At 46.2% G+C, this 25,602-nt stretch overlaps 6 protein-coding genes across 6 annotated transcripts; 3 read left to right on the top strand and 3 right to left on the bottom strand.

Moving 5' to 3' along the window:
• Nucleotides 1-224: 224 nt before the first annotated feature.
• Nucleotides 225-5,122, bottom strand: AGABI2DRAFT_181913 (hypothetical protein; the record flags this gene model as incomplete). The annotated part of the gene is made up of 18 exons (XM_006453835.1): nucleotides 225-801; nucleotides 863-939; nucleotides 1,006-1,368; nucleotides 1,500-1,728; nucleotides 1,788-1,908; nucleotides 1,963-2,062; nucleotides 2,118-2,287; nucleotides 2,347-2,726; nucleotides 2,780-2,975; nucleotides 3,030-3,147; nucleotides 3,200-3,311; nucleotides 3,370-3,506; nucleotides 3,560-3,651; nucleotides 3,702-3,798; nucleotides 3,859-4,252; nucleotides 4,303-4,461; nucleotides 4,531-4,833; nucleotides 4,913-5,122. The coding sequence occupies 18 exons, from the start codon at nucleotides 5,120-5,122 to the stop codon at nucleotides 250-252; spliced, it is 3,810 nt and encodes a 1,269-aa protein (XP_006453898.1). The 3' UTR covers nucleotides 225-249.
• Nucleotides 4,907-10,098, top strand: AGABI2DRAFT_147275 (hypothetical protein; the record flags this gene model as incomplete). The annotated part of the gene is made up of 10 exons (XM_006453834.1): nucleotides 4,907-5,136; nucleotides 5,271-6,223; nucleotides 6,271-8,519; nucleotides 8,802-8,825; nucleotides 8,893-9,001; nucleotides 9,053-9,170; nucleotides 9,231-9,573; nucleotides 9,634-9,851; nucleotides 9,918-10,029; nucleotides 10,087-10,098. The coding sequence occupies 10 exons, from the start codon at nucleotides 4,907-4,909 to the stop codon at nucleotides 10,096-10,098; spliced, it is 4,368 nt and encodes a 1,455-aa protein (XP_006453897.1).
• A 604-nt stretch (nucleotides 10,099-10,702) lies between these two features.
• Nucleotides 10,703-11,900, bottom strand: AGABI2DRAFT_175645 (hypothetical protein; the record flags this gene model as incomplete). Its single annotated transcript, XM_006453833.1, has 5 exons — nucleotides 11,547-11,900; nucleotides 11,449-11,493; nucleotides 11,163-11,397; nucleotides 10,927-11,111; nucleotides 10,703-10,867 (listed from the first exon to the last, which is right to left on the bottom strand). Exons 1-5 carry the CDS (start codon nucleotides 11,856-11,858, stop codon nucleotides 10,703-10,705), a joined length of 942 nt encoding a protein of 313 aa, XP_006453896.1. The 5' UTR covers nucleotides 11,859-11,900.
• A 1,934-nt stretch (nucleotides 11,901-13,834) lies between these two features.
• On the top strand, nucleotides 13,835-14,281 carry AGABI2DRAFT_113651 (hypothetical protein; the record flags this gene model as incomplete). Its single annotated transcript, XM_006453832.1, has 1 exon — nucleotides 13,835-14,281. The coding sequence occupies one exon, from the start codon at nucleotides 13,835-13,837 to the stop codon at nucleotides 14,279-14,281; it is 447 nt and encodes a 148-aa protein (XP_006453895.1).
• Nucleotides 14,282-15,743: 1,462 nt separating this feature from the next.
• AGABI2DRAFT_175644 (hypothetical protein) lies at nucleotides 15,744-17,015 on the bottom strand (the record flags this gene model as incomplete). The annotated part of the gene is made up of 7 exons (XM_006453831.1): nucleotides 15,744-15,757; nucleotides 15,780-15,801; nucleotides 15,887-16,009; nucleotides 16,069-16,253; nucleotides 16,319-16,553; nucleotides 16,600-16,644; nucleotides 16,707-17,015. 7 exons carry the CDS (start codon nucleotides 17,013-17,015, stop codon nucleotides 15,744-15,746), a joined length of 933 nt encoding a protein of 310 aa, XP_006453894.1.
• A 3,647-nt stretch (nucleotides 17,016-20,662) lies between these two features.
• On the top strand, nucleotides 20,663-25,174 carry AGABI2DRAFT_113649 (hypothetical protein; the record flags this gene model as incomplete). The annotated part of the gene is made up of 7 exons (XM_006453830.1): nucleotides 20,663-20,780; nucleotides 20,859-21,617; nucleotides 21,696-22,342; nucleotides 22,403-22,933; nucleotides 22,993-23,106; nucleotides 23,167-23,237; nucleotides 23,296-25,174. 7 exons carry the CDS (start codon nucleotides 20,663-20,665, stop codon nucleotides 25,172-25,174), a joined length of 4,119 nt encoding a protein of 1,372 aa, XP_006453893.1.
• Between the last annotated feature and the right edge of the window lie 428 nt (nucleotides 25,175-25,602).

Here is a 25,602-nt window from a genome sequence, read left to right as displayed (position 1 = left end):
CGACAGAAAATCTAGGCTAGAGCTGCCCCAGTCCGGGAGCCTGGTATCCCATAATCTAAAGATGGTGCATTGTAATGAATCAGCAATAAATCATTTGTGCCAATGATGCGTGGGCAGTGTCAGTAACAATTGCATCGCCACATTTGAACCGGAGCATATCTTTGTCACGCATTAGCCTAGGTTTGGGTATCTACATACATAATTACTTGCGATTTCGGTATCCAGCAGTCCGTTCCCTAGCATAAATATTTAGCCCACCCTCTGACTTAAAGCACTCGCGCGCTCCAATAAACCCTGTACCCTCATCCCCAGTTTCTCCGCTTGCACTTTTCTCGCCAACACTTGAGCAGCAGGTGTTTTTTTCTTCGGCATCCACCCGCGACCACCACCGTTACTAGGCCCATCACCCATCTTTGATTCTGTTCTCTGCGCATTCAAAGCCGATAAATTCACAACTCTCGGTGACGACGAGAACCGAATAACATCCCTATACAGCATCTTCGTTTCGTTCGTAAGCGATCTCAAAGTTGGGGGTGACTGTCTCTTCATCTTTAGCATCCGCGATCCATTAATCATACCATCACCGAATTCTTCATCCGAAGAGTGATCATTGTCACTTCCACTGTCCGTAGTCGTATCCGACAGTTCGGAAGGAATTAATGGTGGGGTCGGCGAACGCGGTGTTGATGCAACAGGGACATTCAGCCGAGGTAATGTTTCTATTTCGCGAAGCAAGTCTTGGCCTTTCAGGTATGAATTCTCGGTTCGGAGGAAGCGGACTGTTCCACGGAGTGCCTCAATCTAAGTTTAAAGATATTTCAGTAAAATCAAATATTTCGCTTGAAGAGTCAGTGCCGCGAACCTGTTCCAGTAGGTACGATGTTTCCAAGCTTCCTTCGATTGGAATATTTTCCGTTTCGACTGCTTGAGCGCCAGGCGCTGGTAGAAAAGATCAATAAACACATGTTCCTTGTGCGTCGGAACGAAGAAAGGGAAGACACTGACCCTGTTTCTCCTCCCCAGCAGTCAACGCCTTCAATTTTGCATTATCCTGTTCCAAATCATCCAAATCACTCTGTAAATGTTCCATAGCTTCTTCATAGTCCCTCTTCTGCTTCTTCGCATCCAATAACTCATTTTCGAGGTTGCCAATAAGTTCCGCTTGCCTCTTCGCTGCCTCCATTCTTCTTTCCATCCATTCAATCTTGACAGTGGCTTCCTGGATACTCTGGTCCTTTCCCTTCACTGTACGTATCAATCCCTGCATTTCATCATTGAGTTTCGCAACTTTGCGTTCTGCTTCTACGTTGACCTCGAGTGCAGCTTTGATCTCTTCGATACGTACGACCCAGGGTGGCAAGCCCGTGACTGGAACAGATTTCTAATTAGCGGCAGATCATTGCTTTGAAAGGAAACGGGTATGATAGAGTCAAAAGTCACAGGCGGCAGATCATTGCCGCGAAAGGGAAAGACTAAGGTAAAGAGGGGATACAACTCACTCTTGACGACATTCTCAGGCTCGAGTATCAGAGGCAACAATTTTGTGCCTTCCTCCACCAATCCTGAGATAGCCGCTCCCACCGCTTGCCAAACCGATTCCCCAGGTTTCAGGTCTTTCGCGACAGTTTTAGTGCCTGTCTCCTTAACGAAATCAAGAACTTTATTTAGCAAGAAGGAGGACTGGGAGCTCCGAGCGTTATTCGTATGCTCCATGATCGGTCGTGCGAGCTTGATAATCGAATCAGTCGATATACCCCACACGGAACTGCGTAAAACCTTTCTCTTACTTGGATACCGAAATCAACTAACTCGGCTACGGGATTACTTAGAGCCTTGAGTTGGGGTATGATTGACGCCTTCAGGGCAGCGGACTCTTGGCTCAAATCATCAAATCGTTTCGTCATTTTCCTTTGACAAATAATATTTAGTCAATATGTTTGTAGAGGAAGAAAGGATACGTACTTGGATAAAACTTTCACACTTTTGCACTGATCCAAAAGTTTCTGCAGAGGTCCAAGTAACTCCGATTCGATATCGCGTCCATCCAATTCCAATACGACGTCTATTTTTAGTGTCAAGAAGCAGGTGGAGAGGGAAGGAGTAAATTTGATCTGTACCTTTATCATCCAAAATGGTCGCGACACACGTCCTCGTAAGCGCAATCGATGAAGAAAACGTATCCAAATCCAAATCAAATGAAACCGCATATCCCAATTCTCGTTCCGCGAGGTCATATTCTGAGTTGGCGAAACACCTTTCTGCTAAAAGTTCAAACTCCGCTTGAATCCTGAATTACAACCATAAGTGAGCTCGATGAAAAACAGAGAATAAAGAAGACGTTTTTACCGGTCAACATCGTTAACACATTCCATCTCCCTAAATTCATCCCTCCTCAATAAATCCAGATGCATATCAATCCTCTTTTCAAACGATGAAAACTCTCCATAAATCCTCGCACCATCATTCAAAAACACTTCCACATCCCTTCTCAAAACCGCTGAAAACCTCTTACACAATATTGACAACTGTGCTATACGTCCACGCATTTCACATATACCAACGAGTATTTCCGATATAGGTCCAGGACCATTGAGTGATTCAGAGATATTGTGTTTTGCAGCAATAACGGTATTGATTAGATTTAGTTTGTAGGAGAGACGGAGGAAGAAGAGATAACAATGTGTGGCGTCGGAGTCGGATTGAGTATAGAGTTGTGGCAGGTAGGGCTGGAAAAGAAATGAATTGATATGCCAAGAGAATCGAGATTTAATGAACGTACTTGGACGATAGATAACAGCTCCTTTGATTCTCTGGCGTCTAATTTCCAGATCTCAAGATCGATATTCTTGGCCTGGTTCTTGGCAGCCGAAGATTGAAGCTTCATATTCAGAGAGATCATAGCCGCAGCTTGCGATGTAGCAGTGGCGGACTCGTTTTGTGCGGTCTGGGTTTGAGCACGTAGAGCATCGAGTTCGCTAAGGAAGGAAATAGTCAGAAATGTGTTTTGAGTATAATGGAAGCGAACGCACGTCTGAAGTTGGATTACAAACTCCCTAAATTGAGTGACAGTTCCTTCAAGATCTTGGTAGGCGTCTTCGAGGGAAGCAATCTTGTTCTGCTGTTCACGAATCTGAGTATCACGCGTTTCTGTAGTCGAATTTCAAGGTACGAAGCTAATGTAGTCTGTAGGAGCACATACCAATATCCTCATACAATTGTTTCTCAGTCTCGAGGTGGTTCTCCTCCAACTCATCGTTAAGTTCCTTCAAAGCCTCGAGATCTTCAATTGTAATACGCATTTCTTCGATTTTCTGTCAAAAGAGACGCATTAAGCACTTCATGACTGATTGAAGGAGATGGCAAATATACCCCGCCCAACTCTAGATTCCGTTCTGTAAGGCTAAGGAGCAGATCTTCAGCGTGTGCGGCATCGTCTAGTTGAAGTTTAAGGTCTTCGATTTCAGTTTCGGCGTTGGACAGCTTGATTATGGTCTCGTCGTATTGGACTGAAACACTATAAAGGTAAGGAGACAGAAATCGGTAAGGGGTGATTACTAGCCTTGTAGTTCGTCGAGAACTTCAACATCTTTCTCCATCTCTTGTATCCGTCTACGCTGTTCATGTTCAGTATCTTGTGATAGATCCCGTAGCCTGTACAAGGGTTAGGTTAGAAAGCGTGTTAGGACTAGCTGGTTACTTACTTGATCAAAGCTTCCTTCAGTCTCTCATTTTGTTTTTCCAGCTGAATGTACGCAAGAGCGCCCTTTGCGGAAGCTTCGCCGTCAGCAGAAGGTTTCTCTGAAATACAAAGGGTCAAGCAACGAAAAAAAAAGCTTTGTAGAAGAGCAATACCTCCACCTTCCTCGCCACCTTTGATTACGTTCATCTCAACCTGCAATACCGCCAATTTTTCCTGAGCTTCCCCTAATTCAGCTTGGGCAGCCTCAGCCCTTTCCTCAGCCATCTCTTTATCAAGCATAGCCATCTCCAGTTGATCTTGAGTATCGACAACTCTTCCTTCGGCCAATTGACATAACTGTTGTGAATCAGCCAAATCGCGTCTGGTGGCGATAAGATCTTGTTGAAGTTGGTTTAGCTTGAGCTGAAGTTTGGGCTTTACGGTGATGAAATTTTTGGCGTCTTCAATTTGGGATTCGAGTTCACGTATGTGACGAGCATCGTCAGTGCGTTTGGCTTCGAGGACGCGAACTTTGACGCGGAGTTCTTGGGTTTCGGCGTCATCTGGTGGACGCTAAAAGAGACATCGGTTAAATGAAATGTCTACGTCAAATTGACACTTACGACAGCGGGGGCACTTGATGAGCTCGGAGACACCGGTTGTGGTCGCAAGCGTTCAGGCACGGATGTGGCAACCTTGGGAGATGTGGATGGTGAATGAGTAGTGGCCGACTCTGCTTGTTCGGATGGTACACTAAGAGGAGATGATGTTCGTGGCGCTTGCTTAGCCGCGGAAGCGAGAGCAGCAGTGGGTTTAACATGAAGCGGTCCGGGAGAATTAGTGAGAACAGCAGCAGGCTTGGTGTACAAGGGTCCTGGAGAATTAGATGCTGGACTCTGTGGGACATCTGAACTTGAAGATTGCCGCGATGCGAGGGTTCGGCGAGGTTGTTGGACATTAAGGGTAGGGGCGCGCTTGGTAGGAGATGCAGTGGTTGTTCTAGCGATCTTGTGGGCTATGGGCGTAGTTTGCTGTACAACTTTAGTTGCAGGGCTCTGCGAACGCGGAGAAGACGCATTGCTGGTTGCAGGTACGCCTGTCTTGACGAGGAGACTTTTACTATTCGAGCGTTGGTGAGCCTGCGGGCGAGGCCGCTACAGGCTGCATTGTTAGGTCCCGCTCGACAGCAGAGACAATAAGGCGCACCGAGAGGTGCTCTTCCATGCCATGGACGGCCTTGAGTTGGCTCTGGCGGACAAAGACACCATGATTCATTTTGCAGGTAAAGTAGACGACGCCGTTGACAGAGCCATCGTTCTTGCCGTTTTGCTCGTAGAGCTCGATACCTATCCATTTGCCGACCTGAAACTGGGTTGGACCGGTGAAGCGGACGACGCCTTTGCCCTGTGGGATGGTGACGACGGAACCCAGGGGAGCGTCCATGCCAGAGAAGGTAAGTCGCCGTGACCGGACCTCTCCCACAGACCTCCATGGCCTTTGACTCCGACACTGAGCGCGACGGCCATTCAGAGCCTTCTGCGCAACTGCAGGGCAGCGGCGACGGAGACAACACTAGTGGTTCCCTGGACAGTCCTCCTGACTCTGGACCGCCGATTCCCTACTGGTCCGTCAAACGCCATCTCACCTGTGGAAACCCAACGCCAGGCCCGCCATGGTCTCAACAGTTCATGCCCTGGCGCGGCTCAGCACCAGGAAAGCTGAAGACGGCCAATGCTGCCCTCGTCTTGTGTCTCAACATCGATGTCGACCCTCCAGACATTGTAAAAACCAACCCTTGCTCCGTCCTCGAAAGTTGGGTCAACCCCCACACGCTGCCATCCCACAAGGCTCTAGAGGCTATTGGCTCCAATCTTCAACATCAATTCGAAGGACTCAGCCTAAAAATCGCCTACAAACCCATTCTCGATCCCTCTTTAGAAGATCTACGTCGCTTCTGCCAGACCCTACGTAAACAAGCGAAAGACGATGCCGTTCTTTTCCACTACAATGGCCACGGCGTTCCTAAGCCAACTTCCAGCGGAGAGCTGTGGTGCTTCAACCGCAACTACACCCAGTATATTCCCGTCTCAATCCAGGAAGTCCAGAGCTGGATTGGCTCCCCCGGCGTTTACATCTGGGACTGTTCGGCGGCAGGCAATCTGCTCAACAACTTTAATACGTTTGCTCGTCGCCGTGATCAGGAAGCGAGAGCTGCACATGGAGAGTTCCCCGAAGGTGTGCATCCCTTTACCGACTCTCTCCAACTAGCTGCTTGTGGTCCAAACGAGCAGCTACCCTCGTCTCCCGAGCTACCCGCAGACGTCTTCACGTCTTGCCTCACCTCCCCGATCGACATTGCTCTGCGATACTTTATCATGATGAATCAGCTTCCCAATGGTATCTCCATGGACATGGTCATGCAACTCCCTGGTGACTTGAAGGATCGGAGAACTCCTCTCGGCGAGCTCAACTGGATCTTTACCGCCATTACAGACACGATAGCATGGACCACATTTCCGCGTGAAATATTTGTCAAATTATATCGTTCTCCCTCCTCATTGCATCACTTTTCCGCAACTTCCTTCTCGCAGAACGCGTCATGAAGAACTATCACTGCACACCTCTAACTGAACCTCGCCTTCCTCCTACCAACACTCACCCTCTCTGGGATACGTGGGATCTGGCTGTGGACGCATGTCTACGCCAACTTCCTGAGCTCCTCTATCAGAGGCCGGAATTGAAGGGTGGCAACCTCACGAAACTTGGAATTACTCCAGAGATGATAGGAAAACCTGGGAAAGATCCATTTCGTGGGCTCATCAAACCTCCCGATGCCAAACCCTATGTCTACGTCCCAAACCGATTCTTCGCTGACCAACTTACTGCTTTCGAAGTTTGGATTTCTCGCGGAGGCTCTGCTCTGACCAAACGAGGACCTATGGCGCTACCTGTGTCAGCTACTGGTCAAGATCCTACATTTGTAGGCGAGAAACCCGTCTTCAATGAGAAAGACTTCAGTAAACGTACTGCGGATGAAATTCGGTCGATGCGCCCGAAACTAGACGGAATCAATGATCAACAACATCTCGTACCTCGTAAACCACCCGATCAACTACCCATTGTCCTTCAAGTCCTTTTATCTCAACCTCATCGCCTCCGCGCTCTCATTCTCCTATCCCAGTTCGTCGATCTGGGCCCTTGGGCCGTCCATCTAGTTTTGACGATAGGAATATTCCCTTATATCTCCAAACTCCTTCAAGCAGCAGGTCAAGATCTTCGACCAGTTTTGATCTTCATCTGGGCTCGCATTCTTGCCGTAGACCAAACTGTTCAGACCGATTTATTTAATTCCTCCGGCTTCAAATATTTCTCGACCGTACTCGGTTTAAAAAACGATGACGTTTTACCCAACTCTTCTGAACATAAAGCCATGTGTTCATTCATACTCGCTGCTGTTTCGAGAGACTTTCCCCATGGACAAGCGGCCTGCTGGGCCGAAAGAGTTTTCGACAATTGTTACGAGCGGCTTGAAGAACCTGATTTCTTGTTGCGACAATGGACGGCGTTGTGTATTGCTCAAATCTGGTCTGGGAATGATGAGATAAAGGTTTATGGCGTTGACCATGGGACTCAGGATAAATTGATTCGAATGTTGTCGGATGATTCGGCGGAAGTTAGGTCGGCGGCGTTGTATGCTTTGGGAACATTTATGGGAGCTTCTGGGTCTGCGGATCCTACGAAGCCTGGTGGCGGTGGTACGGGGACCATGCATCAATTAGAAGAGAGAGTACACTTTAGAATGGAGGTGGCCGTGGCTACTGGCGCTACCCTCGCTATTAAGGATGACGCAAGTCCGATGTGTAGGAAAGAATTATTGGTTGTGATAAGTTGCTTGGTTAAGGAATGGAGGGGTTATTTCGTGGTTTGTGCTTGGTTATATTGGGAAGAAGACAGGAGATGGCGTGCGGGTGTTGCTGCAAACAATAGTTCAACGTCATATATCTATGATGATGATATGACGAATCAAGCTGTGGCGGAGTGGTTGGATGGTTTTAGCGATGATGAAATGTTGAAGGAGGAGAATAGAGTATTGCTCTCATCCTTTTTCACGATCTTTGTCGTGTTGTTGGATCTTTCGGTTGACCCTTACGTGGAAGTTGCAACTTTGGCTCAAACGATCGTGGATTACATTATGGCTTTACTCTTGGAATCGCCTTTTACGAAGCTGGAGAGTTCGTCATTGGATAAACCACCTTCGCTACCTAGAAATTCGACTTTCGCTCCTACTACTGCATCATCTTATGGTTTTACTTCTTCGACATTAACGTCAAGCAGCAATTTCTCCGATCGTACTAAAGTTCAATCTTCCTCAATACATCCACCGCACTCAACGACAGCTGTTATTGCACCACCTTCACCTAAAATCGAGTCAACGATGAATCCGTTTGCTAATCCGTTGAAACGAACGTCGTCACTTGCGAATGCTACGTCGTCATTCATCAAATCACTTGCTTTTCCTTCCCCTACTTCCGAAGACGGTCGTTCGACTCCGACTATCACGACACCGATTTCTGGGTTACCGAATACTTCCCAACCGTATCATTATCAACAAGAATATATAGACCTTACGAGGGCTCCGCCGCCTAATCTCAATTTCGCTGTTTATGAATCACCTTATACTGTTCCTCCTCCTACTTCCATGAACTTATTGTCGACGTTTGATGCTGAGCGTTACCCTTCATCATTATCATCTTTGCGATCATCTACAACGATACGCGACATTCCGCAACAGCCAGCACAACAACCACAACAACGCACATATGATTTTCAACCTTATCATGTTATGGAAGCGTTGATGGAAGAAGATATGGAACGGTTACGTGCGAGAAGGAAAAGTGGGATGTATCCTAAGCGGAATCATCCACATCAGAACCATCATCGCCATCATGGAACGAATACGATATCGAGTCCTAGTAATAGTACTTTTTCAAGAGATTCAGGTGATAGTTGTGGCAGCGGAGGTGGTAGTGGAACTAGTGGTGTGATTTTGGGGTTGGGAACTGGTGCTGGGTTTAGAGATGTTTTGCCGTTGAGGAGTACATTTTATGATTGGTGTTGTGAGTATTTTAAGGAACCGCAGATGAGGGTGGGTTTTTTTTTCGTTTAATTGTAATGTTGAAAGGGCTGATACCTGTATATATGTCTTCTTTTAGCAAACTGAGGCGGATGAACCGGGAAGTATGCAGTATAATTATCAGATTTGGAGAAATGCGAGAAATGAACAGGTGGTGAATGAGACGCGAGAACAAGCTCAGAATGCTGGTAAGTTCTCCCAATAATATGATTCGTGTTATTTAATTGAAAATGGTGTAGAATTTTGTCGGTGGGATAGACCCGTAGCTACGATACAAACCGGTGGATATCCTCTCACGATGGTTTTTCATGCATTTGATCAACAAATGGTCGTTGCGAACGAGAGTGATATGATCAGGTATGCCTATATATTTCTTGCATAACAGACTTGACAGTAAACTAATGTACGCCCGCCAAGTGTATATGACTGGTCGACACGTAAACGTCTAAGTCAATGGTGTAACGGCAATCCTAGAGGAACCAGTATAACTTCTATGCATATCATCAATCAAGACGTCGGTGGAATAGTTGTTGTAGGATCGTCAGAGGGTATTGTTCGGCTTTATCGAAATTTCGATCCTGTATTGGAACAAGGTCCAGTACAGACAGTTACTGCATTCAGAGCTTTGAATGAGGTCGTTCCAATGAGACAGGGTGCTGGTGTTGTACTTGATTGGAAGCAGTCTGCTGGGGTATTAGTGGTTGGCGGGGATTCTAGATCTATTAAAGTTTGGGATGCTCAGACTGAAACGCAAGGGCTGGTGAGTCTTCGGTTACATTACATCCAACATCTTCTTGAATAAGTTGTTCATGCTTTTTAGGATTTGGATACTAGTTCTGAAAGTCCGGTCACTGCCATAGTTTCAGATATGGACGACTCTCAAACGTTTGCGGCCAGTTTTGGTGATGGTATGGTCAAGATATTTGATCGACGGATAGAGGAAGAAGATTCGATTGTGAGGACATTCTCAGATCATGGTTCTTGGGTGCAAAATGTATGTTGGCATCCCAAACAAGGATTACAACTACTCTCGGCAAGGTGCGTTCCCTTTCTTCTAAAATTTACGGTGGTTATACCGTTCTGACCGCCTTTCGTTTTGTCCAGTTTGGATGGTCAAGTTAAATTATGGGATATGCGAGGTCCACCTTTGCCTATTACCACATGGAACATCCAACCACAAGGTCTTTCAGCATTCGATACTCATCCGATGACTGGTGTATTCGCAACGTTGAGTCCATTCCCATCCTTGCTCCCTTTTTACGCCGAAACTGAGAAATACGTCTAGCTCGTCTGCAATCAGTCCTGGCAGTTGGCGCGCGCAAAAGATCGCTGTCAATTCGCTGAATCAACGTGAACCTCTTTCGTCATTTCATACCCAGACAGGTCTCAATTTTGCTCCGCTGAAAACACTCCCTTCACGATATATTCCGAGATTGTGTTCATTGAGATTTCATCCTAAAGAAATGCTCTATGGACTTGGTCAGCCGGATGGAACGAGTAAGTCGTTTAGTATTACACTCTGTACTCAATGTCTGAGCTTTCCCTCCCCTCTCCTAGTTCGAATAATGGGCTGCAAGTTTTTACAACCGGACTTTGATTAAACGAGGCTCTCTTTCTTCTGGATATAATTCAACTTCTTGCTTTCTGTATGTTGTTGTCATATATATATATATAGCTCCGTACGACTCTTTGTGGACTGTGATTAATATACTGTATCGTACTCACAGTCGATGATTGCCTTTTCGAAGATTGTAATTTGCTTTCTTTATGTTATTGGCAGAGGAAATAACATCATAGTATTTTTAAGGACCGAATGCAAAATTGTGATAATATGCCGGCGCTCTGATCAACTCCGAAATATATAAAAGATTTGTCGGCGTGAAAATGCTTCAGACACTCCTCTGGTACGTGCTCGACATTGAAGTTGTCTCGTCCTCGACGAACATGATAGTTGTCAATTTCTGATTGTTTGTGTGATGTTCTTCTCGCTTCAATCTAGTTTGTCCGACACGGATGATGATAAGGTTATTCACAATGCCGATTACTGCCGTATGCTGCACAAAACCAAATCACGTTTCAGTCGACTCTGGAAGGAATCCCAGGGAACACGTACGATTGATCCCATTACATGGATGGGGTAGTTATCATAGCCGAACCAGATTCCAAAATGTACGATGCTGGTGGATAGATACAGAATACCGGATTCCAAGAGAACGCGAATAAGCAATTGGAGTTGCGTTTTGCTGCTGCTGTTCCCACTTTCTTGAAGGCTTTTCCAAATTCGCCTTATCAAGAGACCTGACCCACTGTGTCAATTGCACCATCGGAGTTGCCATCCGTAAAACTCACCAGAACAGTATACATTCAGTACTATGGATAATCCTAATAGTGGAATAAGGGCAATGCCAGGACCAACGACCATGTTGACAGTCGCCCATTTGTATGGACCGAAGTCGGGATTGTGAACATTCTCGATCATCAAGAATAATTGCAAGACCATGCAACTGAGGCAGCCAAACCAGAGGATGGTTGGGAACCACACAAATTTCCATCTCTTCATAAAGGTCATCCATAGGCGATAGATCTGGAACACTTAGTTGACATTCTTTAGTTGTATTTTTCAGGATGAACTTACTAGAACAATATCCGCAAGTAAAATAGCGACTATCGTGACGCCACACTGTTTAGTCCCATTATTGTTCCATTTAGATGGTCAGTTAACTAGGGGCTAACCTGCAGAATAGGCATCCAATGCGATTCAACGTATTCTCCTGGCGGATGGCCTTGTTCTACAAACTGCGCATCTGCGACCGATATTCTCACTTTCATCACCTGGTTGATCGATACAGGTATTGCAATGGCGTTGGTTATAATAAAAGTAAACCACTGAATATTCCGCTTGAGATTCCATCCATCGTCCGTGAAGAGCAACCACCGATTCGCGAATGCGAGGGATATGAAGTAGATGCCAAGGAACATCCCAGCGATGAAGCTAATTTCCGGACCCTGAGCTAAGGTGAAAGCAGTTAGGTCAGACCCCGCCATCTTGAATTCGTGGCAGGATATCGAGACTACGACCTAAGATTCGGGGCAGGGGGGCATGTTGGCGCTTTAGAGAGTTTCCCTTTAAATACACCTACAACACTTGAGTCTAAGATATATCGAGGTTGTAACTTCTTGATGTTCAAAGCCACTACACGCGTTCGCCAGAATTATTTTAGACATACGTTTCATCTGTTTTTAACTTAATATCACTATCAGCGTCCTGGGTCACACAACTCCCACCAGTTCTCACCGGCTGTCCTTCGAAACTACAGGGAGACGCACCCAGATGTCCCCGCCATGGAACAAGTCTTGAAAGACTCGTTTCCCCAGGACACATCCAGTTTGGCACTCACTGTAGCACCCTTGTGTCTTATGTAGAACGCGAGGGCGAAATAACGCTCCATTTGAGCTTAACAGAGTGACAAAATCAGAGTGACAGCGTAGAAGAACGACTACAGCAACTGCTATCAGAGATCTGAACTTTGTTCCTGTTTGTCCTGAGAGCCGCGTACACTAATTAGGATACCTATCTAAAATAGGTGATCATTCCTGGCGCGGCGTGAATTCTCGGACAAGCGTCGAAATTTTTAATTGTGGAAGACCATTCATGATGGCGCGAGGCACGAACGCCGTGATGTGCATTCATTCGGTATGACGATGTGAGAAACTTATTGATAATAAGTAACTCTATACAGTCGAACCTGAACAACCCATACCTTTCGGTGGAAGGCCTGGTAGGAATTAACTGCTTAAGGTTTCTGAAACCTGTCTTTTTACAAGGACCTGAGCTTTTGAACGACAGATAGGTGTGTATTCTAATATACATTCTAGATGATCCAATCACGGTAGATTTTAGCTTAGTACCTACTGGGGAACTAACCGGCAAGTAGAGTGGGGAGAAGTCTTTAGGCGTGATCCAAGCATGTTCAAAACCCAGAATTAATTCCGGTTGCCTTATCAATGAAATGCCGATCGATGTTCTCATCAAGACGCAGTGCATCTTTGAAAACTTGATTTTTTTCAGTGGGACGGACTTCATCCTCGGGCCCGGGCCCGCTGTCGCCGCCGACGCTGTCAGTGCCAACTGCTATGTCTTGGCCAGAAAACCTTTTCTGCCTTTTTCTGCCACGGTTCCTATTGTCACGATCAAAAAATATTCTTATGTAGGATGAAGTTATCCAAATATAGCGTGTGGCTCGGAGTATTTCAACTTTTCCGCTACTGCCCAAGTTCGTTTTAACTGCGCTAATCTACTCCTTTTTCAAGTTAGAACCCACCCCTGAACCTACTCATCTTCAATCGAGAACAATCACCGCCGGCGATAGGAAAGTCACGCAGTCGGGTGGCGACTGGGATCCAAGGGTATAAAGTTCTTGCCAGTGGCCTTCAACTCCCCGATGTTGGCAACAGCTGAGATCTTTCACGACAAAACGGACAATGCCCCTGCCTTGCAGCGATCGGATGTTAGCGGCCAAGTTCAGAGGAAGTCTCACAGACTTTCATGGCTTCTGACTGGCAACGAGCATGGAAAAAGAAATAGAAAGTTCAGCCCGCTCAAAGTGTCGAAGCATTCCAGTACACAATTCATACAAAAAGTAACGAACGTCATATGTAGTCTTTCTTCGTTTTTCCTTCCAGGATACCGAGCCGGCTCGCCATACATAGGACAAGAAATGAAGCCTGTCTGTATGTTAGCACTCTGTCTAACTCCGAACAACACAGAAAGTCACCCTAAAATTCCTCCAGGTTTGTTTGTTCCTACTTACTCGAGGTGCCTATCGAAGCCTCCTCATACGGGACGCAACGAAGAGTTGTTATTTTCTCGTGACTTAGGTGACGTTTTTCATTGGATCTGGTTTGCCCGACACGAATGATGATGAGGTTGTTCACAATGCCAATTAGTGCCGGGTGCTGCGCGAAGTTAAGTCATAGTTGGTATCTCAGGTTGAAGATGAACGTACAAATGATCCCATCACATGGATAGCATAGTTGTTATAACCGAACCAAACGACAAAATGGGCGACGTTGATGGATACATACAGGATACCGGATTCCATGAAAACACGAATAAGCGATCGGAGTTGACTTTTATTGCTGCTGTTCTCATTTTCACGCAAACTTTTCCAAATTCGCCTTATCAAGAGACCTGGCTCACAAGGTCAATCGCTCGTTTTAGCGCTGCCATCCGTAAACTCACCAGAACAGTATACATGCAGTACTATGGACGACCCCAACAGCGGAATAAGGGCAATGCCAGGACCAACAACCATATTGACACTCGCCCACTTGTATGGTCCAAAATCTGGATGGTGAATATGCTCGAGCATCAAGACTATTTGCAAGACCATGCAGCCGAAACAGATAAACCAAAGGATGGTTGGGAACAACACAAATTTCCATCTTTTCATGAGGGTCATCCATAGGCGGTAGATCTGAAATCAAGTTGTCACTCTTTGGTTGCATCCTCTAGGTCCTGAAATGAACTTGCCAGAATGACATCCGCGAGCAAGATAGGAATTATTGTAACAAGGCACTATTCAATACCCCGATACATTAGTTCAAACCCACTCAACGGTTGACTAATGGACAACTAACCTGCAGGATGTGAACCCAATGCAAATCAGCCTATTTTCCTGGTGGGTTGCCCTGTTCTACGTATTCCGCGTGGCCGATCGACTGTTTCACTCTAATCACCTGATTAATCGATACAGGTATTGCGATGGCGTTGGTTACAATAAGAGTGAACCACTGGATAGTGCCTTTGAACTTCCATCCATCGTCCGTAAAAATTAACCAACGATTAGCAAATGCGAGAGAGATGAGGTAGACGCCGAGGAACAACCCAGCGACGAAGCTAATTTCCGGACCTTGAACCAAGGTGAAAGGCGGTAGTTTAGACCCTGGCATTTCGAATTCAAGGCAGATATCAGAGCCAGAGACCCAAGACTTGGGGGTAACCTGGAACGCTTTGCGCTTTTGCCAAACTTTCTCTTTAAATGCATCTAAGACGATTTTGAGGTTTATCAAGCCCGTTGCTTGGTCAGGATCATTTAGACATACATATGTTTCATCTGTTCTAACCTTCGCGACTATCAGGACCCAGATGATGCGATTCTCACTGGTTCTTACATACTGTCTCTGAGAGGTTCGCATTCAGCCGAATATTCCCGGGCCGCTACGGATTCTTAACGACTCATTCTCCAGACCCCGTCCGATTATGTATTCATCGTTCTATAGTGGCTTGGCTGTTGTTTGAATATTGGTGGTCACAGAAGCATTTCATTTGAAGCTAGCGAGTCGACAAGCTTTGTATGATAGTATGGAAGGAAACGATGAGAGCATGACAGGGTTCAGCAAGTATCGCTGTAAGTTGTTCCCACCCCTGAGAGTCGTTTCAACTAAGTACTAGTCTATAATTAGTACAACGGTTCCTCGCGCCATTTTCTCGAATCAAAGACGTAATAGAATCGTTGACCTCGCCAGGACCATAATTTGAACATGAGTTGTCGGAGTGGTATCCACTGGTATTGTAAGCACCGGAATCAAGGACTGCTTCTTGGGAGATCGTGACGATTTCAACCACTGACTGTAGGCGGCCGCCGCGGCGGACACCTCATTTGAATGAGAAATGCTTCAGCCTCGACCACGAGCACTGGCAGATGCAGATGCCAGCAGCTGTCAAGGCTGCGCAGCCGCGCAACGCTGGGTTGAACGAACCATATCAAGCCGCAGTGTCGCATGTATCTTTTCTGGGGTATTTATTTTGTATTGTCATCGTTGCTTATGTTACTTAATGACTCGCAGCTCTCAGTTTAAAACAATAAACATATCAAAAATAAACGGAACAAAATGGCTGTGATCGAGGTTTGTAAACCAAATCTGTAATTACGCATCCATTGCTATATACGCAAAAAAGCGTACAGTACTCCCGGAAAAAATTACGCTGTCGACAATTTGTCATTGCGAAATTCAATCGTGTCACCTGTAACTATACTACTGGAGGAGTGACCGGAAACTCCCTGGCTCACATCGGCAACTTGAAACGTTGTCAATCTTTCACTGCCAGTGGTTGTGGTAGGCCCTTCCGCTATCCTGTTTTGTCCGACACGGATGATAATAAGATCGTACGCAATACCAGTCACGACCGTATGCTGCAAGGAAACCGAGTTAGCCATCGACATTGGCAATCGAGGAAATCTCAAGGGCTCACGAGTGTCCCATTCATGCGGACAGGGAAGTTGTCATGGCCGAAATATGCAATGAAGTGGGCGATGCTCATGACCAGATACAAAACACCGGATTCCATAAGGATACGAATGAGGATTTGTAGTTGTCTTGCCGAAGCGCTTTTTCCAACGAATTTCAGGCTCTTCCTGACTCGCCATATTATGAGACCTGACATAAGAGAAGTAAGCTTACTACTACTACCGTTTTATCATTTCTGTATGTAACAAACTCACCAGTGCAATACGCATTCAGCACAATGGTTGAAGCCAAGAATGGAAGGAATACAATCCCAGGTCCGACATCCATGTTAACATTTGCCCATTCGTAGGGTCCAAAGTCCGGATTGTCAATGTGTTTGATCATCAAGAATAATTGCATTGCGACGCAAGAAACACTCCCCAAAAAGAGGATAACCGGGAGCCACATCAGTGCCATTCGCCTCGAGTGGGTAACCCATAAGCGATGCATCTGAAAAGTTCAGTTGTCGTTCGCCGTCTTTTAAGGATGGACTTACCAGAACACTATCCGCGAGTAAAACAACGAATCCCGAAGTGGTACACTATATAGTCCCAGAGCACGTTAAGCTAATCAACAACGAGCGATGCCTCATGACTGACTAACCTTCAAGATAGGTACCCAAACCGGTTCTTTGTACTGGCCTAGTTCAATTCCGTGTTCTACTGCGGCTGCCTGTCGCATGGATGTGCTGACTATCAACCCCTGTGTCAGCACTACTAGCACGAAAGTTATGTTCGTCGTAGCCAGAGCGTGCCAATGGATGTCCTTTCTGAGTTTCCATCCATCGTCAGTGAAGAGCATCCAACGATTGGCGTATAAAGCGGAAATGAAGAAGAATCCAAGGAATATTCCACCGGTAAAGTTGATCGCTACCACTTGAGGCAGCAAGAGAGGTGATAGGTGAAGTCCCATTGTGATGAGTTCGCTGCGTCACATTCGCCACTCCTTTATATGTGCGAAGATTCTTTGGCCGAAACATGAAGTCTGTTTTCCCTCGATGCACCCGAATACCAGCATCAGTATAAGTATAGGTAGTGGAGGATCCATACTTGTGAGACAGAAGCCAATTATCGTTCTGCATTGCATCAAGAATTTTGTGGAGACCTTCGCGCTATGTGAAAATTAATACTAAGACGCAGCTCGCGAAGACATCAAATGTTTCACGATAGTTGAATTCAGGCGTAAACTTTTTTTAAAGTCTGTTAACAATCAATCTCTTCATGATGACGAGGCCGGGTGCATTTTCAGTGGCATTTATCATCTTGATCATCTTGATCAAGTGATAGGTGATACCGCGTGTGAAATCGCCCTTGGAGGGTAATGTGAGGGTAATGTGAACCAATTCTGGATTTCACTGCGTGGTGAAAGATACGTGTTCGTAATAAACACCACGGAAATGTCTTCATGACTCCATACAAGTAGAAAAATCCGTTTAATAAAAGGTGAATACCAGCGAGGAAGTTTGGTTCCACGGTCGTGAGATTTGAAGGTTGTTCGAAACAACGATGGATGATTTCGCGTACCTAAAAATGAACATTTTTTGCGCTCTGGATATTATGGGCCAAATGATGCCGCATCAGAACGCTTTTGAAGGAGTTTGCCTGTGTTGGCTCGATTTGGGAAGTGTTCCAGCGTTGAATACCTCAAATATGTCCCAAAGATCGGGATTTCTTCCAATGTTTCGTGGGAAGTACGGAGGGGTTCGACCTTAGTTCCTAAGAGGCCTGTTCTGAGAGTGCGCGTTGACTGTTAAGGCACGAGCGGGTAGGGATCCAAGAGTTGGTCGCTTTTAACTTGCTTTCGGCAGGTATTGCTTTTCATCCTGTTACTTGGCTTCTAAGTTCGGCATGAAGCATCAAATCACAGCTCCTAAACGAGTATTGATTTAACTCAACTTATACACACCACAGAATGATATATGTATAAAATTCCTGGCCACAGTTGCACCGCCCGCTCCATCCTGAGGGGCATATCGCAATACCATTTCTCGGGAAATGTTTCAAGTCAACCCAGCTGAGATATAAATGAACACAGGCATTAGATACGGTTCAAGTCTCAAGGAAAGACAAACTCATTCGTGGGGGTATCTATTTTCATTATCGTAAATCACCATCTGGTCAGTAATCCATCCAATAACGACAGCAAGCGTTTACTCACGCCTCCACAGCTTTGCCCATGGCAAAGTCAGTACGACCGCTCAGCGCTCATCTTCGGCACCATCATCAATGTCCATGTCGGCTACTGCACCTTCCCTTACAGATTCTAGGGCAAAACGCAAATATAGTGTCGAAAATAGGGTTGGGCCAAGGAGGGTCATATTAGATTCTAACTTTGCAGTATCACCTGGAAAGGCAAGGTCAACAGAGACAAGGAGACCACCAGTATGGACGAAGACGCTGTAAATGTTAGTGAAAAAGTAGACAATGTTTAATCGAGCCAGTGGTGAATAGCGGAAGGCGAGAAGCTCTGAGTGCGATTCTGTTGATAATTTGGCAAGAGAGGGTAGAAGCTACTCCAAGAATAGCCAATTGGGCGCTTTTACAGCCCTAGGGCGTGAGCCACAGGTAAACGGCCTTAGATTTTCGCATTGGAATGGGGCGTTTGCCTGGCCATCGAGGGTGCAGTGAAGGGGCAGAGCGGCTTTTACGCTCTGATAAGTGATCTGTAGTTCGGGCATCTGGATATGTGGGCATAATATGAGTTTTTGAAACCGCGTTGTGTAAGATGAAGTGGGTTTGAATTTCGAAAGGCGCGATGTAACGTGTTCATGATCAGCAATTAATAGGCATGACCAATACCATTGATCACAACTGATCGCGATCACCTGGTTCGAGTCCCGCGACGGCTGGATTTCGGTTCGAACTTCGAACTGGATTTTGAAAGGATCGACGGCTCCTACTATTCTATTCAAGATAACAAAGTGATCAAGGACGTTACTGTTATTCCGCTAGGCGCGGTTAACCTCAACGCGTTTCATGCGTTTTACCAGACACTCTTCTCTAAAAAGGACCCTAGGTTGAAGGCCACATGGCACATATACCAAACGGCCCTTATCGGCCTATTTGCTACCTTCAACCAGCCCGAATACATTAGCCGCGTAGAATGTAGAGCTGAACCGCTCCACTTTCATGGCTGTCTGTCGCGAGGCAGAGACTTTCCGGTCGGAGTTTGCCATTTAGTGCATATCATCAGTGAGTCTCAGTAAAAAATATTATCAGGATCTATCAGGCTAATCCAGGTCAATTCAACATAATTCTGGATAATGCAGGCTGATTTAGGGTCGATTTAGGGTCGATTGGCACCCTGAAGGTCGGTGAGAGTTGAAGTTCTTACACCTTGAACGATGCCTGAACACAGCCTGAGCTTGGCCCAACAAATGTCCCATATTTAAAGCAACTTGCCTGAACTTTGGCTGATCATGTTCTCGCATTGCTCGAGAAAGAGGACAATTTTCAGCCTATGTTCAGGGCCTGAGATACCCGAAAATGCCTGAAAACTCTTTTTACTGAGAGTGAGTTATTATTCTCTTTGTCTGTGAAGCGTCTAATCAACCACATTTTGGAACACCCGCAGCTGACTTCCGGGTTTGACGCCCTTCGCATAGAATAGTCCAGGGATCTGTCAACCAATAGAGATCGGATCATTTTAGCTGGCTCGGGGCGTCAGAAGTTAAAGATATGATATGAACCCCGAAACCTAAACCTGACCCTGCAATCTTCTGCTCTCGTCGCGAGTAGCATTTTTCGTGAAATATGACAATCGCATTGAAGTAACAGAGGTTCAACGTCGTGTCCTAAATGCCGTCGCGCTTCTTTGTTGCAAGGAAAGTAATCTCATTTAACCAACTTGAAATTGTATACGGAAGTCGGATGCTAGATGTCTGAAGTTAAACAGATAAGGATCAACCGTAACCCAATATGTAAAGAGCGGCACTTCTAGTTCTCCTCGGTGGCAATGTGAGTGATGTTCGGGATAGACCAATTGTAGGAAATAGCCGGTGAGAATTCGTTGATGATGTTATATACCTTTTATAGCTGTTCCAGACTTCCAGGTGAACTTGAAGAAGGCGCCTGATGTTGCTTGAACGTTCTCAGAGGCGCGGTCGAGTGATCTTGTTAACTATTGCTGTAACGCCAACTGACTTGCCTTTTGTTTTTAACCAGAAGTGAAGATCTATGGCATATGTTATCTTGTATTTCCCATCAGTTCTAGTCGATAGAAAAAATTTACATTCATTCGACACGTGGTTGATGAAGAGAGATTTCATTCAGACATTACAATAGAAGAGAAATAACATAGTCTGTGAGCACCTGGTCCACTGGCAACCGGGAACTAGACCGCCCAAGGAAGAAGGACAACGGTTGCATCTGATTCAGTGAGAATAATTTGTTTGTCGGCGTTTGTGCGTATGGAGGTAGACCGTCACTCTTTCGTTCTATACCATCCCCTAATTCCTCCCCACAGCCCCCATCGAGCCCGCTTCCTCTCCTCATCGTCGCCTCCGTCGAGCACACAAAGAATCCTGTTCTCCGCCCAGTACTGAGATCACTGCAGCCAACATGGATACTGACCTCCCCCGCCGGCCTCCTGTTCGTCTAGACACTCAAGACGGCCCATGGAGTGTCAGTGTGGCGGAGTCTCCCCATGACTCACGTTCCTACTCGCTCTACATTAAGAGTATGTCTGCCTCACCTTACCCTTCTTCTTCCCTGTCACAATCCACGTTGCTCATCTATTTTCTCTCTTAAACTTCAGCCCCAACCCACAACCTCACCCTCACTAGAACTGCCATGGAAATCCTCGACCTCGACCAGAAACTCCGCGACACAAATCCCAGTGTCAAAATACCCCCTTTACCCATCAACCCCGATGCCCTTCAGCCCCCGCCGAAGCGAAAATCTAATTTTCTCAACACCCTCTCCCGTCTTGCCTCTCCAACCTCCAACAAAACCGGCAAACGAAGTCCCCATGTACCCTCTAGTTCCACCTTGCCGACCCCGATCGCTTCACCCACGGGCGAGATCAACGATCCCTTTACTTCATTTAGCCCCAACAACGTCAATTCTCCTTCTTTGATTGCTGCCCCTTCGACCACTAGCACCGGTCTTGCCGCTTACCTCACCACCGTTTCCAACACCGCTACCCTGCGCCAAGCTCGCATATGGAAACGCTTCGTCCGCGTGCGTACTGACGACTTGGAGAGTGTACGTGTAGAGCGAGCCATCAAACGTGTTCGATCAGATCTTGCGGCACATGTCGGGGGCCTACCGAGCCGAGACGATCTCAGCGAACTACAGGACCATGATCATTCTGTAACAAATAATGATGAACTAGACCATCAAAAGCATGTCGCTAGCTCTGCTGCGAGTGACGACTTACCCCTCCATATGGAGGACTCGTTACCAACACCGGTACAATCACCGAAAGAGCTCGCGGATGAACCTCCTGCACAAATAACTGAAGACGCTAGTACTGATGCCATCAAGCATTGCGTAGATGAGGTAACTTATGAAGGTAAGAGTTAATAAAAAACGTTGCTTCAACCGTTGCCAACCACCTAACCACCACTTCCTCCATTGATGATTTCTCTAGAGCCTGCTGTTCCCTCGTCTCAGAAAACAACTCCAGATGCTTCAGGGGTCTTTGATGCTGGAAATATCGCTCCTGAAGATATACCCGGTCCTACTACACCCACTTTAGAAGCTCAAGATGAAGCTCAAGCTCCGACCCAACGTATGCACCGCTCCCATTCAGCAGACCCTGCTAAATCTTCCCGATATTCTCGTACCTTTGCTCAATCGGCACCCGCCAACACCGTTACTGAAGCTGACGGTGGCGCCTCCTCCGCTACAGGCGATGACTCTTCCGTTTCAACGGATAATCGTGTTCGCCGCGAGCGGAAGAAACGGTCCAAATCGACCACCGCCGCCGGCGAGAAAAAGTTCAAAGACAAGGAACCGAAAAAGAGCACAAGAAAGGTTGTCATTGACGATTTTGAAATGATGAGGGTTTTGGGGAAAGGTTGTGCGGGCAAGGTGTTGCTAGTTAAACACAAGTCGAGTTCGGATATGTATGCGCTGAAGGCGATAACCAAAAGACATGTTTTGGCCCATCAAGAGCTGCAACATACATTGACGGAACAAGCCGTCTTGAAGAGGATGGCAGCAGAAGGGAAGGATCCGTTCGTGGTCAAACTTTGGTGGAGTTTTCACGACAAGGAGAATTTATTCTTAGTTATGGTAAGTGCGCCCCTTTTTTCTATGTAATGCAATCGAGTACGAAAACGAATTGCAATATAGGACTTTCACCCTGGTGGTGATCTTGCTACCCAACTTGCACGGTGGGGTCGTCTAGGTCGAGATCGCGCAAGATTTTATGCTGCCGAAATCGTCGAAGGCGTCGAAGGTTTGCACGCGGCAGGGGTGATATACCGAGATCTTAAACCCGAGAATATTCTCATCGGTTCAGATGGTCATATCGTCTTGACTGATTTCGGACTGTCAAAAGAATTCCCTCGACCTTCTGCTACTGGTTCTTCAACTCCATTGACACCTACCGCGGATATTACGGCCAGTGCGTCATGGATGAGGCCTGGTAGTGCTAGTGGTGGAGTTATCAATGGCTTATCGAATTCGAGTGGAGTTGGATTAGGCTTGGTAGGGAATTCAAGTGGCGATCAGGTTGCTACGTGGACTGGATCAGATCAGACAACAACATTTTGTGGGACGGCGGAATACCTTGCACCCGAGGTTATTCAGGGATTACCATACTCGTATGAAGTGGATTGGTGGAGCTTTGGAACGATGTTGTACGAGATGTTGACTGGTATCGTGAGTGTTTTTGTTTTTAGCTCTGTAGTGCACTTTCGTTGAGCTGATGATGGCCATAGACACCATTCTGGGCAGGCAACCATTCGGATATGTATGTCAGAGTGTTACAGGATTCGTTAGAATTTCCTGAGGATAGGGCTATTGATCAAGATACCAAGAGTTTGATCCGTGGAGTTAGTTTGTGGTTCTCAAACGCTTCCGGATTGTCTTTTTGATAATTTTTTTTCATGCAGCTTCTTCAAAAAACTCCTGCATTGCGTATCTGCGAACCGAGAATCAAACGACATCCATATTTCTCTATGATGTGCGTCTGATATTCCTATACGGTTTGCGAATGCTGACAACCTTTCGACTCTCGACAGAGATTGGTCTCATGTATACTATAAACGTTACATTCCCCCTTACATTCCACCGATCGATCCCTCCAATGCAAGTGATACCCAAAACTTTGACGATACCTTCCTCGATATGGAACCTGTGCTCGATGAATATGTAGACGAACAAACTACGGATACCGATGCTGATGTTCATACCGACACCGATCGTACGGATGGTGAAGACACTGCTACTACACCATCTCAATCTAGAAGTTCATTGGTGCGGCCTCATCTTAATACTGTTGTTGCTGCTACTGCTGGAGGGTCTGGAGGAACGAATCAAAGTAGTCCAATTCAGGTTCAAGGATCTGAGGGTGCTGCTGGCGTTGTTGGTGTTGGTGTTGGTGCAGGAGGGCAACAGCAACAGCAGCAGGAACTTGATGTGTTTGATGGATATTCGTTCAAGGGACGATCGTCGATGGTGATTGATAGTAGCGATGAAGAGGATGAGGAGGATGAGGATGAGGAAGATGAAGAAGGTTCTGGATCGGAGATGACAGGTGTTTCTGGGACTCATACTACATCGTCCGAAACGGATGAAGTTGATGACTCATCTGTACGTGAAAGTGCGGTCGTCACCCCTGATGCTTCTGTCGCCACACCTGAAGTTGAGACATCGATCGAAGAAGAAGTAGTGGTGGAGGAAGTTGAAGAACCAAAGACACCTGAAGCAAAACCAATTTCTGCTCCCTCGAGTGCTGTTGATGAAGTTCCGGAGGATATTTCAAGGTTGTTGACGTTTGCACAAGAATTGGAACATAAACTTGAAGAAGGGGATATTGGTACGCCGACGGAGGAAAGGCCTAAAACGAAAATACCCGCTCCTGCTGTTCCGGAAACGCCTGCTAAAACTGTTGTCATTACTATTCCCGAAACTCCGCAAAGCACCATTCTTCCATCCGTCCCGTCTCCTCCTTCTCCACAACAAGAGCAAGAACTGCAACCGCATAAACATGTTAAGAATGCTAGTCGTAACAAACGTCGTGAACGCTCTGGTATTCCCGCTCTTGATAAAGACTTGCCAGAGGAATCTGAAACGGGTGAAGATGCCGGAGCTGTTAGAACTTTCTTGGATGATGAAGATGATGACTGGGATTTCGTTGAAGCTGTTGATGGTGAAGATAGAAATGGAGCTAAAGGAACAAGTTTGTTTGCTCGGGGAGTTGTTGATAAATATAGATTGGCGGTGTTTAGAAAGGCTTCGACTCCTTCGAGACAACAGTCGAGAACGGTTTCGGGAGCGTCGTCGAGGAATGGGGATGGTGATGGAAGCCCGACGAGGAATAGAGGGAGAGCGGCTTTGGCGTTTACGAGGAAAGGAACGAGACAGTTTTTGCAACCGAAGACTAATCCATCGTCACCTGGGGGTCAATCGACTCCGACACAGCATCACCCACCGCCTTCGGCATTTGCATATTCGTCGAAGAAGTCGATGAGTGCTCTTGCGAACATGGGCAACGTTACGCCTAATTCAACGAGTACGATGACTGGGTCGAGTTCTATGCCTAGCAATGCCAGTGGGACTACTTCGACGATGGGAGGGTTGTTGACTCCTGCGATGAGTGGGGGGAGTGAGGCTATGTTGGTTACGACGAAGCCTTCGTTGAAGAGTAGAGAATCTGCTATGAGTGTTGGAGCGAAAAGTGTTTCTTCGGATCAATCTGTTTCTGGAGGTAATGGGGTTAATGGTAGTAGGGTGATTACGACGGTTAATGGAGGGGATCCTGTTTTGGAGGATACGAATAATGAACAGCAAAAGGTGAAGACGGCGAAGAAGTTGAAGAAGTATAAAGAAGGAGCGGAGAAAATGTTTTCTTTGTTTTCGGGTGCCGCGTCTCCTCGTCAACATCATCATGCTTCGTAGAATTTTTTTCGGGAGTTCGACCAATCTTTTTTTTTTTCTCGGTCGCTGGTTTTCTCTCGTTTTCCTGGAGATTTTGGAACTTGTGAATCGTAAAGAAGAAAATTTCTCGTTACTCGTTATTACCCTATACCTCTTTCTCTCTATCTCTCTATTTTTTCATTTGAAGCAGTAAAGCATAATTATTTTGTTTTCCTTGAATTTGGTTGTTTTGAGTTTTTGCCTTGGCACAACGTTTTCTCTCTCTCTCTTTTGTTAGATCGCGGAATCTCCATTTATGCATCCCAATTCTTTTTTACTGTCTTTTTTACTGCAATTAAGAAATACTTAATAATAACAATTTCCTTTGCATTGCTTTCTGTAGCTTTTTTATCTTTTGGTTGTCCTTGCTTTTCTTTCCCACCTGAGTCATTCTTTTCCTCCCTTTTTCA

The sequence above is a fragment of the Agaricus bisporus genome, assembly GCF_000300575.1.
Source record: "Agaricus bisporus var. bisporus H97 unplaced genomic scaffold AGABI2scaffold_1, whole genome shotgun sequence".
NCBI classification, from domain to species: Eukaryota; Fungi; Basidiomycota; class Agaricomycetes; order Agaricales; family Agaricaceae; genus Agaricus; species Agaricus bisporus.
The sequence above is the reverse complement of the archived record's forward strand: the minus strand, read 5'-3'. Positions and strand labels throughout refer to the sequence as shown.